The 26,184-nt window shown below is 42.3% G+C and overlaps 1 protein-coding gene across 2 annotated transcripts; it reads left to right on the top strand.

Annotated features, from left to right (window-relative positions):
* Nucleotides 1-432: 432 nt before the first annotated feature.
* Nucleotides 433-21,490, top strand: gbrd (Gamma-aminobutyric acid receptor subunit delta). Of its 2 annotated transcripts, NM_001139889.1 has the most exon segments (9): nt 433-749; nt 10,630-10,745; nt 12,163-12,230; nt 12,917-13,137; nt 13,671-13,753; nt 15,437-15,574; nt 16,124-16,279; nt 19,878-20,089; nt 20,347-21,490. In NM_001139889.1, coding segments are annotated over 9 exon segments (1,389 nt in total). In that variant the 5' UTR covers nt 433-681; the 3' UTR covers nt 20,674-21,490.
* The last annotated feature ends 4,694 nt before the right edge of the window (nt 21,491-26,184 follow it).

Below are 26,184 nucleotides of genomic sequence, written 5' to 3' on the forward strand. Positions count from 1 at the left end.
ATAAAGATGTCTGAAGTCTCATTCTAGGTCACAAAGTTTGAAAATAAAACTAGGTTTTAGAGATAGGCCTACATTTTCTCTAAATATAAATACGTGCCTGTACTAGCTCCTTCATAAACTATGGATTTGTTCAATTGCTACTGTGCACAATGTTAATTGGTCTATTTGGCGTTTTGATTTAACAATTTAAATGAATAGGATGTGCAGATGAATGTGCAGATGATAAAAATATATAAACGTTTAAGATAAAAGTTGAATAAATAAAAGTATATCAAATTCATTACATAATATCGGTGTCGTCTTTTTTCGCGCCTTGGGTTTACATTGGAGACAGCGTTTCCACGAGGACGATTTAATCTGACGTTGCTTATAGCAACGCAGTGAGAGAGATTAGTGTGGTCCTATCTCTCTCGAGCCAGTGCTGCGAAAGTGGAGTGCAAGAGTGCGCTCCAGTAATCGACTGTTGTGGTCTGACCAACGAGTTGACACCGTGCGTTCTGTGTGCTGGGCCAGGACAGGGAGGAAGCCAGGCGCGCGTGTGTGAGCAGAACATGGGTCATCACAACAGATTACTTTATCCCGATCTTCCTCCGCATTATGGGACCGTAGGAACGCAGTCTGTGTGAGCCCCTTCGGTCTTTTGATAGTTTTTGGTTCTGGGAACTTTGGCCAGCCATTAAAATGGAGATGATAACTTTCATGTTGGCGAATATTGCCCTCCTGAATATGAGGGGCAACATTTTCACCAGGTAAGATTGACCATATGGACTATATATTTTTTAACTAGTGTTACAGAGGAGACCTTCCTATAAAATGTACTCGGGTTTTATATGAATAGTGTATATTATTGAATTGGAGCCAATTGTTTCGTTCAAAAATAATTTGTGGTTATGTTGTAGGTCAGCTGTTGCGATGTTCTGATTTATCCTATAACACAGACTACTGGCAGTTTAGATTACCCTCAAAGCGTTTAGTGAATTTCTGCAAATTGAGTTTTTAGTTGGATTAGATTTAGGGCACATTGAGGCCATAGCATCTGTTTCTAATTTAGCCTTAGATCATTTTTCGATGGAAACTAATTCCTAACCTACATTTTCTGGATTGGTCCAATTTGCGTAAAATGAACTGATTAATGAATTCTAAAACCTGAGGATGTATCTGCAATAGCAGAGGAACAGCCTACTCAACGCCCACATAGCTTTTGAGCAGTTACTGTACAGCTTTAGTGCTGTGGGACCCATCATCAACATACTGTAGACATGCTGAGCATAAGGTCATATTAAATATAGAGATAGGGGCTCAATCAATAGTGGATATGTGGTAAATAATGTAACATTATATCATGTGTGACAGATTTTGGTAAACTGTCACACCATAACTTGTAGGCCCATTGAATTGAGGTCAAGTATCATGTGGTGTTCAGCATACTGCAGTTTAAAAAAAAATATTTTTCATTTCAATAATTGCATTGCTTAAAATAAGTTGTTAATAACAATGAGATTAAAGTAACAACATGTTGTTACATAGTCATTTTGTAACTGATTTGTAATTGCATTGTAATAAAATTGAATGGTCTTTGTTATAACACAAGTGGAACAAGGAACAATCCCTATATACACTCTTGTACAGTACTTACAAAAAACAGTCAATCCCATAATAACTATGCAATGTCAATGCAAATACCATGCAATTACTAAAGAGTTATGGAACAACATGTTTTTAATCAATGCTGTTATTAGAATCATTGCATTGTTATGGTATGATAGCAACTTGATGTAAAGTCTTGTTAACACAAGGTTATTGTATTATAATGTCAGAAGATAAGAGCCCCAGTCCATATCCAATCACTGTTTAAATCAAATTTGTGAGTAAACATATATAAATACAGTGTCTTTGGAAAGTATTCAGACCCCTTGACTTTTTCCACATTTTGTTACATTAATAGCCTTCTTCTAAAATGGATAACATATTTTTTTCTCAGCAATCTACACACAATACCCCATAGTGACAAAGCGAAAACAGGTTTGTTAAATTTTAGCAAATTTATTACAAATAAAAAACAGAAATACCTTATTTAAATAAGTATTCAGACCCTTTGCTATGAGACTCGAAATTGAGCTCAGGTGCATCCTGATTCCACTGATCATCTTTGAGATGTTTCTACAACTTGATTGGAGTCCACCTGTGGTAAATTCAATTGATTGGACATGATTTGTCTTCTTCAACCTCGTGTTGTGTTCCGGGGGTCGTGACTATCGTAGACCTCGCTGCAGCGTGTGGTCCTTCTAGTCTGATATGTTCATTCTTAACTCCCTTGGGTAAAAAGGGGCATTTACGTCATGCTGACACGCTCTCTGGGCTCCCTGGGGCGTGGCTAGTTACGGCTGTACACAGTGTAAAAGCTCTTCAAGTTACAATGTTTTCGTTATAACGTCTTTATAACCATTTTAATGACATCACAAAATATACATTAATTTTCCATATTCAATCTCTCATAATTCCCAAGATTCGGATGTTGAAATAAATTGTCCCAGTGTGCATTTTTTGATGGAATTGACATTCCATTCACCCAACTAGAAATCAAAAGGAATCGTCTGCTGCATTCAATTACGATCACGTGAGGTGTCATAAAACCCCCACATCCACCCCCCCCCCCCCCCCCCTTCTGTGGGTGAGAGGGGGGGTGGAGAGGATTGTGTGGAGACACAGATCTTTTATTTTTATTTATTAAACCTTTATTTAACTAGGCAAGTCAGTTAAGAACAAATTCTTATTTACAATGACGGTCTACCCCGGCTAAAACCCTAACCTTGACGATGCTGGGACTCCCAATGGGACTCCCAATCACGGCTGGTTGTGATTTAGCCTGGAATCAAACCAGAGTCTGATGTGACACCTCTAGCACTGATATCCAGTGCCTTAGACCACTGCGCCACTCAAGATCTGGGGAAGGGTACCAAAACATTTCTGCAGCATTGAAGGTCCCCAAGAACACAGTGGCCTCCATCATTCTTAAATGGAAGATGTTTGGAACCACCATGACTCTTCCTAGAAACTGAGCAATCGGGGGAGAAGAGCCTTGGTCAGGGAGGTGACCAAGAACCCGATGGTCACTCTGACAGAGCTCTAGAGTTCCTCTGTGGAGATGGGGGAGAACCTTCCAGAAGGACGTCCATCTCTGCAGCACTCTACCAATCAGGCCTTTATGGTAGAGAGGCCAGATGGAAGCCACTCCTCAGTAAAAGGCACATGACAGCCCACTTGGAGTTTGCCAAAGGCACCCAAAGACTCTCAGACCATGAGAAACAAGATTCTTTGGTCTGATGAAACCAAGACTTAACTTTTTGGCCTGAATGCCAAGCGTCAGGTCTTGTGGAAACCAGGCACCATCCTTACGGTGAAGAATGTTGGTGGCAGCATCATGCTGTGTGTCACGCTTTGACCTAAGAGAGCGGGTTTTTCTCTGTTTAGGTAGGTCAGGGTGTGATGGGGGTGGGCATTCTATGTTTTGGCCGGGTATGGTTTCTAATCAGAGGCAGCTGTCTATCGTTGTCTCTGATTGGAAGCCATACTTAGGCAGCCTCTTTCCCCTTGGTTTTCGTGGGTAGTTGCTTTCTGTTTAGTTTGTATATCCTGACGGAACTGTTGGCTGTCATTTTGTTTATTTTGTCTAGTGTTCGTTTTCATAAAAAAAATAATGATTAGCACTCAACACGCTGCGCCTTGGTCTCCTCTATATGACGCCCGTTACACTGTGTGGATGTTTTTCAGCGGCAGGGACTGAGAGACTAGTCAGGATTGAGACAAAGATGAACGGCGCAAAGTACAGAGAGATCCTTGATGGAAACCTGCTCCAGAGCACTCAGGACCTCAGACTGGGGCAAAGATTCACCTTCCAATATGACAACAACCCAAAGCACATATTTTCTGAAGGCTCTGTATGTGAGCAAACAAAGCAAGTGAACATATCTCAATACTGTCTGTGAATTGACTGAACAGTTAAATTATTTTGTAAGTTGCCACAACCAGAATGGCAGAGTAGGTGATATTAGAGTGACACATATCCTGGTTCTGTCATTGAAACAGTCTCTAAACAGTAAACTGTTGACGTATGTTCAGTTACACAGGGTTGCAAAGTGTTACAATGTGTCCCAGGTCAAAAGGTTGTACAATGTTGTGTACTGGCAAATAAAATGAATCAACCTGGTAGCCCTCCTACCACTCCTGACAACACATACCAGCAGAGGGTGTAATTGGTATTAGACGGTGATCTTTCACAGGCTTTTCTGAGATGTGTGTGTTTCTAATGAAAATATCAAATCAAAGATTTAATATATTGTCCTCGCTTCATGATCGTGATGCCTTAGTATTTTTTTCCCCCAACATACGATCCTTCACATATTTAATGTGTGAGTATTTTGGAATAACAATCTGATAGTGCCTCTTCTCTCTCTCTCCATGTATTATGAGCTTTTGTCAACAGCTTATTTTGTCACAATTTTGAATATTCTGGCAGAGTAGCTCTTCTGCTAGAATTAAAAGGACAAAAGCTTAGTAGCCAAGTTACCTTGTTACCATCTCCGGTATGCATTTTGCATGCTTTTCACTCTATCCAAGTGTAATTTACCCGGCTCTGAGAGAAATCAACATTTGACAGTATTTCTCCTCAGACAGTTTATTACTATTTGAAAATAGCTTTATACTTTTTCTTGATCCATCCTTTTTTATCATTCCTTTCACTGGCCTACTAAACTATTAATTGTGTTACTACTTGACGTTGTGTTTTGACATGTTTTTTACAAAATAAGCCAGAGTTGGACTGGCACAATATCTCATTACCTTTGGTGTGAGTCACCGCTGTTAATAAATCTGGATCCAGGTGACATGCACTATAGCCTTGGGGGTGATACTCCTTAGAAGTAAGCCACTACTGGATAAATTCTCTTCACTCTAAGGAGGAACAGATTTTGAAATAGCACACAAATTTCACTGCAACGTGATCTCACATTTTAATGGGATACATTTTTGTTGTTTTAAAATATTACGACTTATGATTAAGTTTTCCTATAATGTGTGTCGTGTAGAGCAGTTTATTTTACCCACACGAGGCCTAGGCCTACTAATTATTTATTTATTTTTATTTTTATTTTGTTTATTTTTTATTTCACCTTTATTTAACCAGGTAGGCCAGTTGAGAACAAGTTCTCATTTACAACTGCAACCTGGCATGAGTTTAGTACAAAGCTAGGCTTTTTAGGAAATATCTGCATTTAAAGGAAAACGGATGATTGTTGCAGTACACTGGAAGTATCACAAATATCACAATGTGAGGTTGTATTTATTCTTGTTAGCTTAGTGGGGTAGCAGTTGCATAGTCAGTGACCTCTCTTATGCCCTACTGTAAGACATGGGCGGCCCCATAGGCTAGATGACCTTAGTATGTCCTTAATGCATGCTCCATATGTGCATATCAGTCAGATGCTATTGCTGAGGGGTCCAGATACGTTAAAGCCAAATGACTGTGGGAGCACAGTTACACTACACTGGGTTTGTGATGGAAAGACCACAGTGTGCAGAGAGAGCTTTCAACTTAGAGAGGCTGTAGGGAATTAATTTGGCTAATCAAGGGTGGAAATGACAGATCTTGTATGTGCCATATCTGTGCAATGCCACCATTTCATTCTCTACTGATTGGCATTTAAAAGGCTGTAGATTTAATTAGCTAGCTTTACGCGCTGTCACATTCAGGATTTACAACATTAACAATATAGGGCTACGCAAGGATGACTAGTGCTAGTGCGGTTCTCTTCTCTGTTCTCAGGTACAAATTTATGTCATTGTAGGAAGCTAATTACGCTTGTTAGAGCTGGGGCTACATTACAAGGCTTTTTTACTTTGTTTTTGTATTTATTTATTAAATCTGTGGGAAGAAAGGCTGCTCCTTTTGTGTTTCGTCTCTTTCACCTCAGCACTCAGTGAATGTGTCTGAAATGGCTCCCTATTCCCTTAATAGTGCACAAACCATGTCAAAAAGTAGTCCAATGTATAGGGAATAGTGTGCCATTTCGGACATACCCAGTGTGTTAGCTCGTAAACAGACGGTTAGCGAAACAGGGCCTCTGGAGATCCTGTTAATGAACCAAAATAAAAGACTAAGAGGAACAACATGAGCGGGAAATTGACTTTGAACTGTTATAACAGAGTTTGGAGGGGTGAGAGCAGGCCTAGCATGTTTAAAGAAACCCCCTCGAGACCAATCAAATGCTCTGCCCCATTAGCATTTTATGACATCACATTTCCTTTACTGCATGCATAATGTGTATCCTGTTGTGCTATACACTGCACTGGAGTTACTACAGGTAGACCTACAACAGCTTTAAATAGGTCCCATCTCTTTATCAGTTAGGTTATTAAGTTACAACACCTAGTTGCTGAAGAGGAAGGCCACAAAGGGAGGCACCTCTTGGATATTCCAATATCTCTAGCATACCAGTTGGAAATATAGCTGCAAGCTTTGGCCCCATAGTGCCACAATCAGGACAAATTGGACACATTGCCCTAAGATAAGCTAGTTCTGTACTTCTTACCACAGTTGTCAAATATCAGAATGCAACGTTGAACAAATAATGCAATATGCTTTTAAAGTATTTTGGACCATTTTGAATGATGTTGACTACTTTAAACGTCTTCTTCCAGGACTCTAGCTCTAACAATTGGGCGATTCTCTTCTCTGTGAAAAGATGGCGCCGACAGAGATGGTTGCCTCGCTTCGAGTCCTTAGGAAACTATGCAGAATTTAGTTTTTTTATATATTATTTCGTACATTGTTAGCCCAGAAAATCTTAAGTGATATTACATACAGCCGGGATGAACTATTGGATATAAGAGCGACATCAACTTACCAACATTACGACCAGGAATACAACTTTCTCGAAACGGATCCTTTGTTTGGACCACCACCCAGGACATTGGATCTAATCGCAGAGCTCGATCCAAAACAACGTCGCCGCAGAAGAGGTAGACGGAGCGGCATCCTGGTCAGGCTTCAAAGGCGTGCTCACCGCCCGCTGCTTCCGAGTATACTACTCGCCAATGTCCAGTCTCTAGACAACAAGGTGGATGAAATTAGGGCAAGGGTTGCCTTCCAGGGAGACATCAGAGATTGTAACATTCTCTGTTTCACAGAAACATGGCTCTCTTGGGATATGTTGTCGGAGTCGGTACAGCCACGGGTTTCTTCATGCGTCGCGCCGACAGAAATAAACATCTCTCTGGGAAGAAGAAGGGCGGGGGCGTATGTTTCATGATTAACGACTAATGGTGTAATCATAACAATATACAGGAAATCAAGTCCTTCTCTTCACCTGACCTAGAATTCCTCACAATCAAATGCCGACCATATTATCTCCCAAGAGAATTCTCGTCAGTTATCGTCACAGCTGTGTATATACCCCCTCAAGCAGATACCACGACGGCCCTCAAAGAACTTCAGTGGACTTTATGTAAACTGGAAACCATATATCCTGAGGCTGCAGTTATTATAGCTGGAGATTTTAACAAAGCAAATGTGAGAACATGGACACCAAAATTCTAACAGCATATTGATTGCAGCACTCAAGTCTGAGCGGGCAAGTCTCGGCTCAGACACGAGACGTATGTGGCAGGGTCTACAGGCAATTACAGACTACAAAAAGAAAACCAGCCACGTCAAGGACACCAACGTATTGCTTCCAGACAACCTAAACACTTTCTTTGTCCGCTTTGAGGATAATACAGTACCACCGACACGGCCCACTAACAAGGACTGCGCCCCCCCCTCCTTTTCCGTGGCCAACGTGAGTAAGACATTTAAACGTGTTAACCCTCGCAAGGCTGCTGGCACAGACAGAATCCCAAGCTGCGTTCTCAGAGCATGTGCAGACCAGCTGGCTGGTATGTTTACCGACATATTCAATCATTCCCTAACTCAGTCTGCTGTCCCCACATGCTTCAAGATGGCCACCATTGTTCCTGTACCCAAGAAGGCAAAGATAACTGAACAAAATGTCTCTCGCCCCGTAGCACTCACTTCTGTCATCATCAAATGCTTTGAGAGACTAGTCAAGGATCATATCACCTCCGCCTTACCTGCCACCCTAGATCCACTTCAGTTTGCTTACTGCCCCAACAGGTCTACAGACGATGCAATCACCATCACACTGCACACAGCCCTATCCCATCTGGACAAGAGGAATACCTATGTAAGAATGCTGTTCATTGACTACAGCTCAGCATTCAACACCATAGTACCCTCCAAGCTCATCATTAAGCTGGAGGTCCTTGGTCTCAACCCCGCCCTGTGCAATTGGGTCCTGGGCTTTCTGAAGGGCCGCCCCCAGGTGGTGAAGGTAAGAAACAACAGCTCCACTTCGCTGACCCTCAACAATGGGGCCCCACAAGGGTGCGTGCTCAGCCCCCTCCTGTACTCCCTGTTCACCCATGACTGCGTGGCCATGCACGCCTCCAACTCAATCATCAAGTTTGCAGCCGACATAACAGTAGTGGGCTTGATTACCAACAACGACGAGACGTCCTACAGGGAGGAGGTGAGGGCACTCGGAGTTTGGTGTCAGGAAAACAACCTCTCACTCAACATCAACAAAACAAAGGAGATGATCGTGGACTCCAGGAAACAGCAGAGGGAGCGCCCCCCTATCCACATCGAAGGGACAGTAGTGGAGAAGGTGGAAAGTTTTAAGTTCCTTGGTGTACACATCGCAGACAAACTGAAATGGTCCAACCACACAGACAGTGTGGTGAAGAAGGCGCAACAGCGCCTCTTCAACATCAGGAGGCTGAAGAAATTTGGCTTGTCACCTAAAACCCTCACAAACTTTTACAGATGCACAATTGAGAGCATCCTGTCGGACTGTATCACTGCCTGGTACTGCAACTGCACCACCCTCAATCTGCAAGGCTCTCCAAAGGATGGTGCGGTCTGCACAACGAATCACCTGGGGGCAAATTACCTGCCCTTCAGGACACCTACAGCACCCGATGCCACAGGAAGGCCAAAAAGATCATCAAGGACAACAACCACCTGAGCCACTGCATGTTCACCCCACTACCATCCAAAAGGTGAGGTCAGTACAGGTGCATCAAAGCTGGGACTGCACCACCCTCAATCCGCAAGGCTCTCCAGAGGGTGGTGCGGTCTGCACAACGAATCACCTGGGGGCAAATTACCTGCCCTTCAGGACACCTACAGCACCCGATACCACAGGAAGGCCAAAAAGATCATCAAGGACAACAACCACCTGAGCCACTGCATGTTCACCCCACTACCATCCAGAAGGCGAGGTCAGTACAGGTGCATCAAAGCTGGGTGGTGCAGTCTCGTCTATGTAGGCTGCTGCCTACATAGAGGCTCCATGCGTCCAAACAGAAGCCATACTCTACAGGTCAGCTACACTCACATCCCTGAGCATGTGTACCAATTTTTGGGGGATTTTGGCATATGCTCTGCACAACCGCATTTCTATTTGACCTCACAGGTTCAGCACATTTTGAGTTTGTGACGGTAACAGCTACCTCCAAATTTAGACACCGCTAATTAGGTTAGTGATGGATTACAGCCGTCAGTCATACTAACCCTAGTTCATTACTCTAAAAACACAGCCACAAACATACATTCCATGGTTTTAAAAGACAAAATAAAAAAGTGGCAGGTTTATTTTATGGCTATGTTTAAGTTACTATGTAATGACAAATGAACAAGGAGTAATATTAAAAGGGCTTTATTCGTTTGAATGTTGTTGATAAATCACCTCTGCTTGTTCTGTGTGCTGTCTGTCTTCTTACAATACTCTCTCTTGTCTCTTTTGTTCAGGAGGGTGCAATGTTCCAAAGCGTTATTCAAATAGACATGCATTAGGACATATATCAATAAGATTGTCAGTCAGGTAGAATAAGGAATTGTTTTTCTCTTAATGACATATCTATCTGCAACGTTTTAAACATCTCATGCCACTGAATACACCACGAAGTAAATTGGATCAGTCAGAATGAGACTGTCTTGTCTTGGTGTCTCATTAGTCCATCAGTCCCAACAGTGCACACAGTGAGCCTTCTTAGTAGAGGACTCTGCCTCCTGGTGGTCCGTTTATGTGTGCACTTTGTGCTGTCAGTAAGCGGCACATAGAATATCAGGGTCAGAGTAGGAGTGCTGATCTAGGATCAGTTTAGCCTTTTATATAATTTTGAATAGGATAACATAGACAAGATTACATCTACACTCCTACTCTGAGACGCTTTATGAGTACGGCTCCAAAAAGCAAGGGTTTATATGAATCTCTTGAGTGAGATAGCTTTGTCCATTATTCCAAAATCCCTACTGGATAATATGCACTGTGTAAAAATGTATTATTTTGATAAGTTTGCTCTTTTCTACAGTAAACAGTAAACATATTGTTTTTATTTCCATATTTTTTTTTGCATGCCCACCGATCTTGATCGCAAAGCTATGTTCAACATGAAAATGCAACTTTCTCCTGTTTACTACTATCTTTGCCTCTCTAGTTTTCTTCCTTCTGGGATTCTCCAGTGCTGTGGACGCAGAGAGCTCAAGTGTGCTGTGTTTGTTCCCTATAGGGCCGAGCTGAGTGACATTGGGGACTATGTAGGTTCAGACATACAAATATCCTGGTTGCCTAATCTGGATGAGTTAATGAAGGGCTATGCACGAAATTTTCGCCCTGGGATAGGAGGTGAGTATGAGATCTACTGCTTGTGGCATTGGATTGCATTTCACCCCCTCACATTTACAGCCATTCGTAGCATAGCAGGAACCGGGTATAAGCGTTTTCAAATTCATCATGCTGTGTTCATCTTATTAGATTCCACTTCCCCCAAGAAAGTGCTTTAAGTTATTTTTAAATCCTAGTTTAAAGACATATTTACCCATATGTAAATAATAGCTTTGAATCTATGAAAAGTTTTTGCGTTTGAACGTGATGCAAAAGATCACAAACAAAAGCAATTAAGCGTTGGAATGAGTTTGCGGAAGAGATTGAAATGATGCTTTGGAAATGGAAGACGTGCGTAGTATTGCTAAATAAAAGAAAGGAGCATTGCTGGAGAATGCCTTTGCTAAGAATGCTTGCCAAATGTGAAATATCCAATGTCCGCAGCATTAGATTTCTCAACCTCACAGCTTAACTCAGGTCAGCAGAGGTGAAAAAACATTGTCGATATAAGAATCACCACCACCTTGCCAGGCCTTGTGAACCAGCAACAAGGCTACTGCAGCCAACAGCAAACCATTTTACATACTGTACCTATAGTGCAACATTATGCTCAACACTTATGTAGTCTGTCATTACTTCCCCTTATAGAAATCAGAGAAGATAAGGTAAAATCTCCCTCAGATATCATCTAAGTGGTAAGACATCTCCCATAAAGCCAAACTCAGCCATTGAAGAATAATAATATCAGTTGGTGTGGTCTTACCCTGTCTATTCAATTCACATCCCTTCAACATTTCATATTTGAAGGAAAGTGGTGCTACGATAGGCATCTAGAATCTATACAAATAAGTTGAACACTGAGCCTATCACAAAGAGCCATTTGTCAAAATTAACTCAGTTTTAGTGACAGGCTGAGGGATTATGGATTTATTTTAAGTTTCATTGACTTTAACTGTCCTCCCACTTGTCAGTGCTGATGACTGCTCTCTCTATGGTGGGTAGGATAATGGCTACAGAATACAATTTGACGTAAATGGTTATGGGATGAGTACTAAAGGACAGAGAATGGTAATATATGATTCCTTAATGTTCAGAATAAATAGCGTTTCAGTTCTGCTTCGGTAATCCTGATCTCCCTCCCTCTAGATTTTCTTCAAGTATCAGCAGCACAAATTATGCTAATCATCGAGCAAACTACAATAGCATGCTAGCTATGTATGCAGTTCTAAACTCACCACTGTGCAAGCCCATGAGACCCCCAATGTCATGTTTATGAATGTACATAGTGCTATCTCACTTCACTTAGAGCAATGTTAAGTGGGGAAGTGGCCCTTGATCCTTGTCTAGGTATGTCCTTGGGAAGGAGGGAAGGGATGGATGAAGGGAGGGAGCGAGGGAAGGAGGGATTGTTTTCTTTTCTCACTTTTTTTCCCCACAGGCCCACCTGTGAATGTTGCCATGGCTATTGAAGTAGCCAGTATTGACCACATCTCTGAAGCCAACATGGTAATGTGTAAATTCACCTGCAGGCCTTTATACAGAATGGTTGCCATATTTCACTGCTACTGTACTGTTCCAGTAAAATGTGAAAACTACTACTTATGCGTCATCCACATCAGCCAATAGGGATTATAAAAAGTTAATGATACCCTGCCTTTTTCAGTAAGAGCATGCATGGCCCTGTTTCAATTCTTATGAAATGCATCCTTCCTTCCTCCCTTGATGCATTCAACAGATTCAACCAGGTTGGTTTGGTTAAAAGCAATAGTCTTGTAACCTATATTTATTTTATCCAATACTATTCAGATCAGTGATTACCCAAAGGAAGGTAATAAAGGACACATTTGAAAAGTATTGGAACAGGCCTTTAATCCATCTCCTATTCTCTTAGTTACAGTACTGTCCTAAGTCTCAACGTGATCCACCACTCTCTCACACCGGAGTTGGAAATGCCCTGAGCTCAGCTTTGTACCTTTGTGTGTGTGTGTGTGTGTGTGTGTGTGTGTGTGTGTGTGTGTGTGTGTGTGTGTGTGTGTGTGTGTGTGTGTGTGTGTGTGTGGTGTGTGTGTGTGTGTGTGTGTCCATCTGTCTGTGTTTGTGTGTGCATTTGCCTGTGCAAATGCATATGCTTATGCTTGTTCTTGTGTGTTACCGTGTGTTACCGTGTGTTACCGTGTGTGACCTCTTGACAGGAGTACACCATGACCATTTTCCTGCGGCAGAGCTGGCGGGACGACCGCCTGTCCTACAACCACACCAACAAGACCCTGGGGCTGGACAGCCGCTTCGTGGATAAACTCTGGCTGCCCGACACCTTCATTGTCAACGCTAAGTCCGCCTGGTTCCACGACGTCACTGTGGAGAACAAGCTGATTCGCTTGCAGCCCGATGGGGTCATCCTTTACAGCAGCCGGTGAGAAGGGCAGAGGGAGGAGGATGAAGAGAACTAGGAGGAGGGGGGAGAAGAGTAGGGGGGAGGGTTGAAGGGCTAAGGGAAGAGCAGAGAGGAGGGGGAGAGAAGATGGAGGGGGAGAGGGGGGTGGAGAGGGAGATGGTAGAGAGGGGAAGCAGGTGGAGGGGTGGAGAGGGGGATGGTGGAGAGGGGAAGGGGGAGAGTGGGTGGAGAGGGTGGAAGGTTAAGAGAGATAAAAGGAGGGAGAGAGGGGGTGAAGATAATGTGTGAGGGGAAGGAGCATAGATTGAGTAGGAAAAGAGGAGGAGAAGGATGAAAGGAGTAGGAGAGATGGAAGGCATGGGGACAAGGCAGAGAAGAAAATGGCGTGAGGGTTGGAGAGGTCCCTTAATAACTTGCCGTAGCCTGATGTTAAGGCTATATATTGCCTAATGATAATGTCAAAGTGAGAATGACATTTAACCTACCGTTCCTTGTCAAGTTACCATTGTGGTTGACGTGGTTGTTTACTGAATTACTTGTTCTCCTCTCAGGATCACCTCGACTGTGGCGTGTGACATGGATCTGACCAAGTACCCCATGGATGAGCAGGAGTGTATGCTGGACTTAGAAAGCTGTGAGTGGATTTACACATTACATGGACAAAAGTATGTGGACATCCCTTCAAATTAGAGGATTCGGTTCTTTTAGCCACACCCGTTGCTGACAGGTGTATAAAATCGAGCACACAGGCATGCAATGTCCATAGACAAACATTGGCAGTAGAATGTCCCGTACTGAAGAGCTCAGTGACTTTCAATGTGGCACCGTCATAGAATGCCACCTTTCCAACAAGTCAGTTCATCAAATTTCTGCCCTGCTAGAGCTGCCCTGGTCAACTGTAAGTGCTGTTATTATGAAGTGGAAACGTCTAGGAGCAAAATCGTCTCAGGCTCGAAGTGTTAGGCCACACCAGGTCACAGAACTGGACTGCCGAGTGCTGAAGTGCGTAGTGCGTAAACATTGTCTGTCCTTGGTTGCAACACTCACTACCGAGTTCCAAACGGCCTTTGGAAGCAACGTCAGCACAAGAACTGTTTGTCGGGAGCATCATGAAATGTGTTTCCATTGCCGAACAGCCGCACACAAGCCTAAGATCACCATGCACAATGCCAAGCGCCGGCTGGAGTGGTGTAAAGCTCGCCGCCATTGTACTCTGGAGCAGTGGAAACGTGTTCTCTGGAGTGATATTTCCCACTTTACCATCTAGCAGTCCGACGGACGAATCTGGGTTTGGTGGATGCCAGCAGAATGCTACCTGCCCCAATGCATAGTACCATCTGTAAAGTTTGGTGGAGGAGGAATAATGGTCTGGGGCTGTTTTTCATGGTTTAGGCTAGGCCCCGTAGTTCCAGTGAAATGAAATCTTAATGCTACAGCATACAATAACATTGTAAACGATTCTGTGCTTCTAACTTTGTGGCAACAGTTTGGGGATGGCCCTTTTCTGTTTCAGCATGACAATGCCCCCATGCACAAAGTGAGGTCCATACAGAAATGGTTTGTCAAGATCGGTGTGGAAGAATTTGACTGGCCTGTACAGAGCCCTGACCTCAACCCCATCAAACAACTTTGGGATGAATTGGAACGCCAACTGCGAGCCAGGCCTAACCTCACTAATTATCTTGTGGCTGAATGGAAGTCCCCTCAGCAATGTTTTAATATCTAGTGGAAAGCCTTCCCAGAAGAGTGGAGGCTGTTATAGCAGCAAAGGGGGGGCTAACTCCATATTAATGCCCATATTTTTGGAATGAGATGTTCGACAGCAGGCGTCCACATACTTTTGGCCATGTAGTGTATGTACCGCTCTTCTTGATGGGTGGAAGTCAATACCAATAGTCTGTCATGTTCCCTAGCACTCTTAATGGATGGATCTCAATACTCTACAGCATGATTATTTATTTCCCAATTCGAAAGGTGGTTTCCTTTTCTCCCTGGTAGTTCAGTGATCGATTATTGTAATCGTTAGGCCAGGTAATTCACTCACCTGATATCCTAAGTCTGAAACAGTCCCTTATTAAACTTAAGGGTCAAAACGTGCAGTACTGTTGCTCTGCAGGGACATAGTTGAACAACCCTGCTCTACAGAGGAAGGACAAGAAACCATTTTACTCCCATATTGTGTATGATGAGTACCAGAAGCAATGCAAGGGTTAATTCACTACACATTCATTGAAAATTCCAATAATACTCCATTGTTGTTGGGATGTTTATTTGTTGACTGTTTGTTGACTGTTTGTTTGTTGACTGTTTGTTCCAGACGGCTACTCCTCAGAGGATATTGTGTACCACTGGTGTGAGAGTCAGATACACATCCACGGACTGGACAAACTGGAGCTCTCCCAGTTCACCATAATCGACTACAAATTTGTCACAGAGACTATGAACTTCAAATCCGGTGTGCTCCCCCCCTCTATCCTCGTTTCACTATCACCATGGTTACTGTACTGAACAGCCAGTGGGATGTCTGTGAGATTCTCTACTTTTATATACAGAGCTCTTGAAATATGCATATTTCACTGTACAGCGCCTCTCCATGCTTCTGAACATGTAGGAGACCCCAGGACTCCTATAGATAATTTTTTAACTAATATGTTTTGAACCCAGACACCTCTGTGGGTATTTTTTATGCACAGACAGAATGGCTCATGTTATTTAGGAGAGGAGACTTATGAGGGGAATGGAGTAGATTATATGTTATGACTTCTTCAAGTGAGAAATCTGGTACAGCCAGGAGGATGTGCCCCCTCCCCTGAATCTGTTCCCTCTCAAGGTTTCTTCCTTCTAGAGACTTTTTCCTTGTAACTTATTCTTTGGGGTCTTGGTCTTGGTCAGGTTACTGTAGGACTTTGTGACAATTGTTGATATAAAAAGGGCTTTATAAATTATTTTGATGGATTGACTGATTGATCGAAAAGCTTATGTTGGTCTACTTTTTCGCTCCAAGCCGGACGTTTCCCGCGGCTCAGCCTTCGCTTCCAGTTGAGACGTAACCGAGGCGTCTACATCATCCAGTCCTACATGCCCTCCATCCTATTGGTCGCCATGTCCTGGGTGTCCTTCTGGATAAGCCAAACAGCAGTTCCGGCTCGTGTATCCCTGGGTTAGTATCATGTTAAGAGTATTCTGTTAGTGATATTGGTGCAGTGGAGGCTGCTGAGGGGAGAACAGCTCATAATAATGACCAGAATGAAGCAAATGGAATGGCATCGAACACCTGGAAACCATGTGTTTGATGTATTTGATGCCATTCCACTGACTCCGCTCCAGTCATTACCACAAGCCCGTTCTCCCCAATTAAGGTGCCATCAACCTCCTGTGTATTGGTGGCGAAGTCTGCAATCTAGTTGGCCCGGAATACGGCCATTAGCTTGCTGTGGGTATGTTAGTAGAGATACTGTATGAGTGTTAAGAAAACACAGATGAATGAGCCGGCAAGAATCATTTAAGGTGAACTGAATGTGTCTGCGTGTATATTGAAAAATAGACAGTACCAGTGAAAAGTTTGGACACACCTACTCAAAAGTTTTTCTTAATTTTTACTATGTTCTACATTGTAGAATAATAGTGAAGACATCAAAACTATGGAATAACACATATGGAATCATGTAGTAACCAAAAAAGTGTTAAACAAATTCAGATGCTTCAAAGTAGCCACCCTTTGCCTTGATGACAGCTTTGCACACTCTTGGTATTCTCTCAACCAATTTATTTAAATTAACAGGTGTGCCTTGTTAAAAGTTAATTTGTGGAATTTCTTTACTTCTTAATATATTTGAGCCAATTGTGTTGTGACAGTTGTGTTGTGACAAGGTAGGGATGGCATACAGAAGATATCCCTATTTGGTAAAAGACCAAGTCCATATTATGGCAAGAACAGCTCAAATAAGCAAAGAGAAATGACAGTCCATCATTACTTTAAGACATGAAGGTCAGTCAATCTGAAAAAATTCAAGAACTTTGAAAGTTTCTTCAAGTGCAGTCGCAAAAACCATCAAGCGCTATGATGAAATTGACTATCATGAGGACCGCCACAGGAAAGGAAGACCCAGAGTTACCTCTGCTGCAGAGGATAAGTTCATTAGAGTTACCAGCCTCAGAAATTGCAGCCCAAATAAATGCTTCACAGAGTTCAAATAACAGACACATCACAACATCAACTGTTCAGAGGAGACTGCGTGAATCAGGTCTGCATGGTCGAATTACTGCAAAGAAACCATTACTCAAGGAAACCAATACGAAGAAGAGGCTGGCTTGGGCCAAGAAACACGAGCAATGTACATTAGACACGTGTAAATCTGTCCTTTGGTCTGATGAGTCAAAATGTAAGATTTTTGGTTCCAATCGCTGTGTCTTTGTGAGACGCAGAGTAGGTGAACGGATGATCTCAGCATGTGTGGTTCCCACCGTGAAGCATGGAGGAGAGGGTATGATGGTGTGGGGGTGCTTTTCTGGTGAGACTGTCAGTGATTTATTTAGAATTCAAGGCACATTTATCCAGCATGGCTACCACAGCATTCTGCAGCGATACTCCATCCCCTCTGGTTTGCGCTTAGTGGGACTATCAACCCATTTGAGATGGTTTGGGATGAGTTGGCCGCAGAGTGAAGGAAAAGCAGCCAACAAGTGCTCAGCATATGTGGGAACTCCTTCAAGACTAGAAAAGCATTCCAGGTAAAGCTGGTTGAGAGAGTGCCAAGAGTGTACAAAGCTGTCATCAAGGCAAATGGTGGCTACTTTGAAGAATCTCAAATATAAGATATATTTTGATTTGATTAACCTGTTGGGGGTAGGGGGCAGTATTTGCACGGCCGGATAAAAAACGTACCCGATTTAATCTGGTTATTACTACTGCCCAGAAACTAGAATATGCATATAATGATTGGCTTTTGGATAGAAAACACCCTAAAGTTTCTAAAACTGTTTGAATGGTGTCTGTGAGTATAACAGAACTCATATGGCAGGCAAAAACCTGAGAAGATTCCTTACAGGAAGTGACCTGTCTGACAAGTTCTTGTTCTTCTTGGCTCTGTTTATTGAAAACTGAGGATCTTTGCTGTAACGTGACACTTCCTATGGCTCCCATAGGCTCTCAGAAGGTGGGAAAAAGCTGAATGATGTAATTCCAGCCACTGGCTAAAAAACATTAGCGCTTTTGGTAAGTGCTCTATCAGAGGACAATGGGACGGAGGCGCGTGCACTAGTCGACCCCATGTTTTTATTTTCTCTCTCTTTGAACGTAAACACGCTTTCCCGGTCGGAATATTATCGCTTTTTTACGAGAAAAATGGCATAAAAATTGATTTTAAACAGCGGTTGACATGCTTCGAAGTACGGTAATGGAATATTTAGAATTCTTTTGTCACGAAATGCGTCGTGCGCGTCACCCTTCTTTACCATTCGGATAGTGTCTTGAACGCACGAACAAAACAGAGGATATTTGAACATAACTATGGATTATTTTGAACCAAACCAACATTTGTTATTGAAGTAGAAGTCCTGGGAGTGCATTCTGACGAAGAACAGCAAAGGTAATAACATTTTTCTTATAGTAAATCTGACTTTGGTCAGGGCTAAACTTGGTGGGTGTCTAAATAGCTAGCCCTGTGATGCCGGGCTATCTACTTAGAATATTGCAAAATGTGCTTTCACCAAAAAGCTATTTTAAAATCGGACATAGCGAGTGCATAGAGGAGTTCTGTATCTATAATTCTTAAAATAATTGTTATGTTTTTTGTGAACGTTTATCGTGAGTAATTTAGTAAATTCACCGGAAGATTGCGGGGGGTATGCTAGTTCTGAACGTCACATGCTAATGTAAAAAGCTGTTTTTTGATATAAATATGAACTTGATTAAACAAAACATGCATGTATTTTATAACATAATGTCCTAGGGTTGTCATCTGATGAAGATCATCAAAGGTTAGTGCTGCATTTAGCTGTGGTTTGGGTTTATGTGACATTATATGCTAGCTTGAAAAATGGGTGTCTGATTATTTCTGGCTTGGTACTCTGCTGACATAATCTAATGTTTTGCTTTCGTTGTAAAGCCTTTTTGAAATCGGACAGTGTGGTTAGATTAACGAGAGTCTTGTCTTTAAAATGGTGTAAAATATTAATAGGTTTGAGAAATTGAAGTAATAGCATTTCTAAGGTATTTGAATAACGCGCCACGGGATTCAACTGGCTGTTGAGTAGGTGGGACGATTTCGTCCCGCCGACCCTAGACAGGTTAACACTTTTTTGGTTACAACATGATTCCATATGTGTTATTTCATAGTGTTGATGTCTTCACTATTATTCTACAATGTAGAAAATAGTAAAAATAAAAAACTATTGACTGGTACTGTATGTTGCCCTAGAACTTAAAAATAAAGTGCATTATCAGTGAGACATATATTAATAGTTATGTGATATACATGACATCATATAAATGTGAAACCTTCGTTACAGTTCTAGTTGTAGATTCTTATCTTAGGTTGTTTGTGGTGCGTAGACCAAAAAGTAATCCGTAATGAATAGAAAAAATGTTTGTACTCTGTCTTTGCAGTGAAATAAATGGAATACAATTTCATCTTAAATAGTATGGAATTTGTTTATCTTTCACTTTTTTATTTCACTTTATTTTACTGCAAAGATTGAGTCTGGACCTCTTTTCTATTCAAAATAAATATTTAATTTCCATATATATTTTGATAAAGGGATCACCACTGTGCTCACCATGACCACTCTGATGGTGAGTGCCCGCTCGTCTCTCCCTCGAGCCTCGGCCATCAAAGCGCTGGATGTGTACTTCTGGATCTGCTACGTGTTTGTGTTCGCAGCGCTCATTGAGTACGCCTTCGCTCATTACAACGCTGACTACAGGCTCAAAGAGAAGGCCAAGAGCAAGGCCAACAAGATGAGCTCAGAGGTAAGAACGAAGGACAACACTCCCCAACCTGTGGTGTTTAGTGCTAGGCCCGTTACTCATTTGACCCATTTGTACCACAACATTCATATAGTGTTCAAGGGACATTGGGTTGACACAAAGTGCAAAAAAGGTAGCACGAACCTGCAAGCACTTGAATTCTTAACATGCAAGTTTTTCCTTTGAGTTCCTTTGGTGTGAGGTAAAGATACTTCACGAAGGAATTGACTTGTAGCCTTTCTCTATTGATATTTCTCCAGTCGATCGTGAAGAATGGGAAGCAGGCCATGGTGCTCTTTTCCCTGTCTGTGGCCGGAATGAACCAGGGCCTGATGGTCTCCAGCCGCCGTCCACAGCGCGCCGGTGCCGAGAACCCCGGCGAGGAGGACGTGGAGCATAGGAGGGGGCGGGGGGCCAGAGCGTCAGTAGAGAGAGAACAGGAGAAGAAGTGCTGTAGTTGCTGTTCTAAGTGTTGTTGCGCTTGTAAGCCTCTCCAAGCTGACACCATAGATGTCTACGCCAGGGCCGTGTTCCCAGCCACCTTTGCCATCGTCAATGTGATCTACTGGGTGGCATACACAATGTGAGTTGGGAGGACTAAAGACAGGCATCACCGCCAAGGACGGGTGTACTGTACATAGGGGGAAACGGGCCACTTTGAATTCAGTGACTTATATAGGGGCACCGATGTAAACAAGGCTTCCTTAATTAAGAAGAACTGTATTCATGTATACAGTAATATGGTGAAGTAAGGACCTGGTAAATAGCAGATAAAGTACAGTAGATTGACAAACAAAATCAGATGAGGTATATGGACATGTTCTGAAGTACAACTAAGTTACGTACAATGGAGCCTTGAGTGGTCGCCGATGTCTTATCCTGAGTGAGGCTCACTGTATGATAACCCAGCAACAGGCTTTTATCTCCAAAACCCTCCACTAGCCACCCTACCCCTACTGCTCTAATCCCTTTCAATACTGATCGCTACCCACGAAGCCACAGCAATGGACTGACGTTCAGCTATGTCCTATTAACGTACATGTATGAACTCTGCTCACACCAGCAACATACACAGCAAGCTAATGTCTCATTGCTGAAAACAAATGCGCACAACAATTGCTATTTGCTTAACTCACAAACACATCTGTGGATGGACTAACTGTTGAAAAAAAGAAACTGTCCAAACTTCATAATGATGAGATGAGGTGTAGTCTATTATTCTGCATGGCTGATGCCCCCCCTTTCACCGTCCCACCTCCCAACACCCCACTTATTTTTTTCCCTCCTATAATTCCACCTGTTTTTCCACTCCAGTTTGTTTTGGGCTTCAGAGCATCTTATCTCCTCTTGCCAGGTCTTCCTGTTTCCTGATTATTATTATTATTAAAGGACTTTCCTCCACTACCTGGGTATCTCCAAGCTGGAAATTTTCCCTTTGGAGTTTTAATGCCTCTGCTTAAAGTTTAAGAACAGTTGTTTATCATAATTGTCTTGAGAACATCTACAATCACATGTACTGTAGGACTGATAAAATGTTTCTCTAAATTCCAAATGTTAAGTAACTTTGCGGGAATTATGGTATATGAGGAATTCATTAACAGCATCAAAATGGTGTCTTACACATCTATTTTTCAGCTACTTTGCAACAGGTGATCTATGAACTCAACTCTAGTTTGAGGAATAGACCAATTGGAGGCATGGTGAATAATTTAATCCAATTTCCAGATGATGAACTTTGCGGTATGAGCAATATTTATAATCCAGATGATCTAAGGCAGCATGTCCCTTTGTGTAACAGTTTAACTGGAACCTCATACTGATGATGAAATAATTAATACTGTGGTCCCCTAGAAGTAATTGCGGCTGCACATGATGAAGTAAATACTGAGTTGCATTTGGGCAATTCCACGTAACACTGAGACTACGATTTTTTTACTTTAAAAGTATTCCAAACAAAACCGATTGATTGCATAGTTAAACAAACCATACAACTGCATGTACAATAACTACTTTTAAAAATTTCCACAGAAGATTTTACAAAAACACATTCACTCGAAGAACTGTGCAGATGTAAAGTTTGGTAACAGAACGATGGTAAAATCTCCCTCAGTATTTAATGTGACCACGTTTTCCCAAAACTCTTAAATATCTACTCTGAATTAAGATTCAAAGATGTCTGCAGAAGGAATGGGGTGTCAACTATGATATAACACCTTGAGTTTGAAAACATTTATTTTGGTTATTGAACTACAGTAAGCGCTCTTTTCAATCAGATCCGCTCTAGTCGGCATCCGCATAGCTGTTGTTTTGGCGGTGTTTGAGAAAGAACTGTATACTTAAAGCGGACATTGCCATTGGCTGCACAGCGTCGCATTACAAGAAATTCAATGCAGCCTTGTTTAGAAGTTCTAACACTGGATTGTGAGATGTAATCTACATTAGGATGACTGAAACCCTCATGATTAATTTCATGATTTTTCAATTTGAGTGTAATTATTTCTATATAGCCTACACTTTCTCGTTCTGAACTTCTAACGGGTGGGGCAAGTGTGGCTTTGTGACAATGATCGCAAGAGCAGCTGCTCACCAATTTGACGGCTATAACGCAGTTCCACCTTTGAGACCACCAAAACATCCTCTATTTGGGTGTCTGCTATCGCCAGTTAACACTTGATCTGATTGAATCTAGGCCTAAGTGAAGTGGATTAACACCCAGTAACAGAATGATAGTAACATAATGACATCATGGGTCTTTGATTTGGACTATACAGAAATGATGGATTATGGATGTAATTCTCTTTATGGTGATGTATCCTGAATCCTACACAAAGGTAGGAAAGCTTCCTTTGCATGCTTGGGTATTGTTCTACACACTGGCTATTATTCAACCCCCAAACAAGACCAAATTTGGTTGTTACGGATCAGACCAAATCTGTACCAATCACAGACGTCTATGTTTCATAAATTTGGACATCACAGTAGTTCACAGTAGAACACAGTAAAGTACAGGACAGCAGAGTAGAATTCAGTACAGCACAATACAGTACACTACAGTAGGGTGCAACTTTCAAGAGTAAGTTGAAAGCCGGACTGAGTTCCTTAAAATAAAAAATTTATAAAAATAATATATATATGTGTCACGGGCGGATAGAACAGTTTAAGGGTGAGTCAAGCGCAGGAGACTGAGGTCCGTTGGAACAAACGTGATTTAATAAATCCAAGGGCAAAATCCATATACGGCTGGGAGCACAACAGTCAAAAGACTAAACGAAGCTCCGCTCAAAAAGGCAGACGGGGCGCAGCCCGGTAACCCTAATGCCTAGACAATAAGTAGTAAACCAACGACATAAAACCAACACCACCTCTACCACACGTAACAAAGAACAATCCCGCACGAATCCTAACTAAACACAGACAGACTAAATACCCCCCCACTAATGACAAACACGAAACAGGTGCAATCAAAAAACAGACATAACTAACAGACACTGAAACACAGATCGGTGGCAGCTAGTAGGCCGGCGACGACGACCGCCGAGCACCGCCCGACCGAGGAGAGGCGCCACCTTCTGTGCACGTTGTGACAATATGTATACAGCACCAGTCAAAAGTTTGGACACACCTATTATTCCAGGGTTTTTCTATAATTTTACTATTTTCTACATTGTAGAATAATAATTACTCACTTTTGTGAGATACTGTATATTATGTTAACTAATAGCAAAGATACGTTTTGGAATTGGCCTAATCAAGACCAAATTAAATCTGACATGATACCCTTTGGATTTATAATTGTATAATGTCATTGTACTAGCTAGTACACAGTGCAGGTTTTAATTATGACCAGAGGGACTGTCTAAGTGCCAAATTATCCTAGGTAGATTTAAAACAGCATAATTCTGCGGTTCTGGTGAGAACTGGCAAAATGTTTCACAAACACATCCACGTTGAGGGAGCATGCCCTCCTTGACTCAACACTGAGAATTCCGAGGTGACTTAACCTGTCAACAACCATTGTCCTAAGGTGGGTTTTAATCCATTTTAAAGCTGAGAAGCTTCTTTCGCAAGAAGCACTGCTGACTGGTATAACAACAGAAATCTTACAATGTCGAAATAGCTTATGGAAGACCTCTTTATAAGGTTCTAGAAACACAACAAAGTCAAAAATGTTGTACTCTTTAGGTTGAGAGACTGGACCCCTTGCATGATCTCACAATTATTTTTGAAAAACGCCTCTGTAGCTCAGCTGTGAGACTGTCAAGCACCTGATAAAAGATAGCTCTTTGGAAGCTCTCACCATCACTTTGGTCACTATTTTTCTGTCCTACAGTGCTCATCATCAATGAGTCGTGAAATCTTAAGCTTGTTTTAGGCTGCCTTTTACATACTGTTTGTACACTTATTTTGCAGTGCTCTGCAATCTCTCAACCTCTTTCCATAGTTCTCCAAAGTAACCCTCACTTCTGAAGTCCTGTAATGTGTCTGTAAGGGCACCTACTAGATCCACAGAGCTTGCTAGGTCAGGAGAGCTTGATTGGAGAATGTCAGAAAGACATTTGGCATCACCAAGCACTTTACAAAAGGTAACCAAAAGCCCTATGAAATGTAAATCTATCTGCGAAAGAAGGCCCCTTGCCTCCACTATTTTCAAGTGTGATATCCTGTAGCACTCTCAGAACTGCTGGAAGCCTGTCCCTCAGATTACGGCATGCCATGTATCTGCATGCCCACCTTACATCCGTAAGTCTCTGATGTTCCCTGGGCTGCTGCTGTGGATATGGCTCTTTCTGGACTGCAAGCCACTTGAGATGAGCCAGATACAAAGTTATTAAGCTTCTGCAGGAGAGCAAAAAAGTTAACTGCCTCAAGCACTGATTTTACAGCATCGACAAGAACGAATTTCAAACAATGTGCATTACAGTGCACATAAAATGCAAATCTTGCACTGTTTTTAATCCGTGCAGACACACCAGAATGCTTTCCGCTCATGACGGATGTACCGTCATAGTGTAGCAGTGTAGGTTCCGTCCCTCTCTTCGCCCCAACCTGGGCTCGAACCAGAGACCCTTGCACACATCAACAACTGACACCCCACGAAGCATCGTTACCCATCGCGCCACAAAAGCCACTGCCCTTGCAACACAAGGGGAAACCCTACTTCAAGTCTCAGAGCGAGTGATGTCACTGACTGAAACGCTATTAGCGCGCACCACCGCTAACTAACTAGCCATTTCACATCGGTTACACTCACCCCCCCTTTGACCTCCTCCTTTTTCCGCAGCAACCAATGATCCAGGTCACGGCACCAATGTAACAGTGTAGGTTCCGTCCCTCTCTTTGCCCCAACCAGGGACCCTTGCACACATCAACAACTGACACCCCATGAAGCATCGTTACCCATCGCGCCACAAAAGCCGCGGCCCTTGCAACACAAGGGGAAACCCTACTTCAAGTCTCAGAGCGAGTGACGTCACTGACTGAAATGCTATTAACGCGCACCACCGCTAACTAACTAGCCATTTCACATCGGTTACAATAGCCTTGCCCAACAAGATTATTTCTGTAGTCCAGACCATGCTGCATCTAATCTTTCAGCTGACTGAAAGTGTAAAAAGCTTTTGTGGATGGCCCCGTTGTAATAGTACCTCACAACTAAAGAATTTAGTTGCAATTACTGAACACTAAAAACTTCACTTTCTTTTACTTCTCTTATTACTTCACTTTGTACCATCTCAGCTCTCAAGAACTTAATTCTGGATTTGGTGGCTTGTGTACTTAGCATTGCCACATGCATTCATCCTTTTCTCTATGAGAGGATCATTCTTTGCTATTTCTTCTAAGATTGTCAAAAAAGTGCCCTTGTTCTGAGAGTCATCAAACTATCGAGGACCTCTCTGCGCTATATTTTGAGTGGCATTTAATAGGAGCACATCTGCAATTGTTTTAATGTAAGTACAGTTTTCCTTCACTTTCTTTTTCCGGTCCTCATATATGACATCTAACATTGATGAGTTGCTGTCAATAGCCCTTTTATACTGATTCCAAGCATACGTAGCATTGATATGATGTCTGCCTTCGAATGGAGCTTAAACCCAGAA

Source organism: Salmo salar, chromosome 15 (assembly GCF_965601325.2).
Source record: "Salmo salar chromosome 15, fSalSal1, whole genome shotgun sequence".
Lineage (NCBI taxonomy): Eukaryota > Metazoa > Chordata > Actinopteri > Salmoniformes > Salmonidae > Salmo > Salmo salar.